Consider the following 2306-nt stretch of genomic DNA (forward strand, 5'->3'; position numbering starts at 1 on the left):
CATCTCGCTCAGATCCATAATAAGAGTAGGATATAAGCAGAAGACCTATCACAAAGGGCGGCCACCATACAGCGATGTTATCTTCCAGAACATGACGCCCCCTCCGGACTGAAACTTGTCACGGATACTGCGCCCTGTACGGCCAAGGCGGTGAGTTGAACCTGTGGTGTGGCGCTGCTGTATCGGTATTTTGTGATCTAGTCAAATGCATCAGCAGCCAGCAGCCTTTCTGCTTGTAGGAGGCATACTTTATTGTCTGCTTTGAGACCAAGGTTTTAATTAATTTTTTTTTGATTGATTACTAGTCTAAACAAGAGGCCCCAATAGGCATCGGGAGCTATCCCAAGTATTAAGTATCTGGCTACTGCGAATAGGATCTTGCACACTGCGCCTTCGAACGGCTGCAGGCTGATTTCAGCACGTCAGCTTAACAACATCTTCAATTCCCCCAACACCCCAAAATGTGAATCCTTGGCTTGCACCGAATCAGTTCACAGTCAACCTAACAGATGGTTCATCGCCGTGTTTCTCGTCAACAAGCCCCACTTCGCCGGTGTAGAAGTAATCAGGCCTCTGCTCAAACTTGAAAGCGCCGTGTGATGTCCGGCATCGTGCACTTTAATTGTAATTTCGGAGTGGCTGGAGCCGGAAGATTTTAAGTGGTTGAAGCTAGGAGCCGGAAGCTATATAAGTGGTAATTATTTTCTTTGCGTGTGCGGGTTATTCAAGTATCGCAAGCACGGGAGCAGGTGTGGCCATAGGACTAGAAGTGGCGGCAGGGGCAGCCGCGGGAGTAGTGGCGGTCGCACGATTGGAGTCCGGGATGTCAGCAGAAGACCCATCGCAACGAGCAGCCATCACACCGGTGTCGCTGTTATCTTCGCCGAGGTGCGTCTTCCAGAACATGACACCACCTCTGTATCCAACCTCAGTCCAAGCCTTGCAAATGAACTCACGCAGAGAAATGGGGACGTAACTGTCAGAACTTGCGTCGTCCGTACGGAGAGACTTGCCTCTTGGACCCTTCCGGGTGGCAGACATAGTCCAACGGAGCCAGTCATAGTCCGAGAGGCAGGATCCCAGAAACTCCGAGGGAGGCGCCAAGGCCAGAACTTCGGCGACACCCTTACCGTCTGACACCGCCTCTATCCTCGCGATGCAACCGCCGATGGGCGACAACTTCCCATTCGGGCCGATGAACGCTGCCAGCGCCTCCCAACCCCCAACTTCAACCAAGCAATCATGACCGTCTCATCCTCCTCTTCGCTAGCGGGCCGCATCGTGAAAAGAGTGACTATCGCTCACCATCCACTCCCAGCACTAACATGGCCAGCGAACACCTGCTGGCGAGCCAATCGGGAGTGGGCTTTTGGTTGGTCCTGGTATTCGGTCGCTCCTCCATTGGGCACCACCACGACATGCTGCAAAGGTTTTTAAGAGGTTTTTAAGAGGTCGGCTTCACCTGAAGAATTTGGTGGCGAGGACAGTCGTCCCCAAAGTGCTGGAGGAGAGTCGATGGGCCGGAGTGGGGGCAGGAGGGACGCTAAGGCAGGTACAGAAGGGGAGAGGCAGGTCAGGAGGTTAAGGTGGGATGCTAGCTATTGATCAGTTATGTTGGTCTTGCACACTTTACGCCAAAAAACAACAACCTTTGATAGAGGAAATGTGTCAACACGTTTTCCCCGATCTTTGCAGGGCTTTGAAGGTTGGTGTCATGTTCTCTCCGCCGCCTGAGGGATGCTTGCGATCCTTAAATGACCTTAATGAAAAGGCTCAAAGACCGCGAATTGTGTGTGGCCGCATCGTTCTGTCTACTTGGTCCTTGCCAAATCGTCCTTTCACGTCCTAGCTAGTTCAATTCAGAATGAAGGTTTCTGTTACGGTACATTCTGCTGCTGGTTTCCAGGGCCACACTGGTCTGTTCAACAAGTCGGACTTGTACGTTGAATGCCACTACGGTACCTTCCACTCATGGCACACCAAGACTGCCAAGGACGCTGGCTCCAATGCAGATTTCGAAGAGACCTGGACCTTTGATTCCAATGACAGCCACTCCGAAATTACAATTAAAGTGCGCGATGCCAGACACCTGAAGCTTGATGAAACTCTGGCGGAAGGCGCTTTCACGTTTGAGCAGAGGCCTGGCTACTTCTACACTGGCGAAGTGGGGCTTGTTGACGAGAAACACGGCGATGAACCATCTGTTAGGTTGACTGTGAAGTGTGAGTAAATTAATTCGGTGCAAGCGAAGCTGTGGTGCGATAACACATTGAATTTTTTAGTATGGAACCGAGTATTGATAATTA

General features: G+C 51.4%; 2 protein-coding genes across 2 annotated transcripts; one reads left to right on the forward strand and one right to left on the reverse strand.

The window, feature by feature from the left end:
* Positions 1–720: 720 nt before the first annotated feature.
* On the reverse strand, positions 721–1041 carry GNI_185890 (hypothetical protein; the record flags this gene model as incomplete). The annotated part of the gene is made up of 1 exon (XM_011135306.1): positions 721–1041. The coding sequence occupies one exon, from the start codon at positions 1039–1041 to the stop codon at positions 721–723; it is 321 nt and encodes a 106-aa protein (XP_011133608.1).
* Positions 1042–1864: 823 nt separating this feature from the next.
* GNI_185900 (C2 domain protein) lies at positions 1865–2230 on the forward strand (the record flags this gene model as incomplete). Its single annotated transcript, XM_011135307.1, has 1 exon — positions 1865–2230. One exon carries the CDS (start codon positions 1865–1867, stop codon positions 2228–2230), a length of 366 nt encoding a protein of 121 aa, XP_011133609.1.
* Positions 2231–2306: the final 76 nt, after the last annotated feature.

The sequence above is a fragment of the Gregarina niphandrodes genome (genome assembly GCF_000223845.1).
Source record: "Gregarina niphandrodes unplaced genomic scaffold scaffold00076, whole genome shotgun sequence".
Taxonomy (NCBI): Eukaryota; Apicomplexa; class Conoidasida; order Eugregarinorida; family Gregarinidae; genus Gregarina; species Gregarina niphandrodes.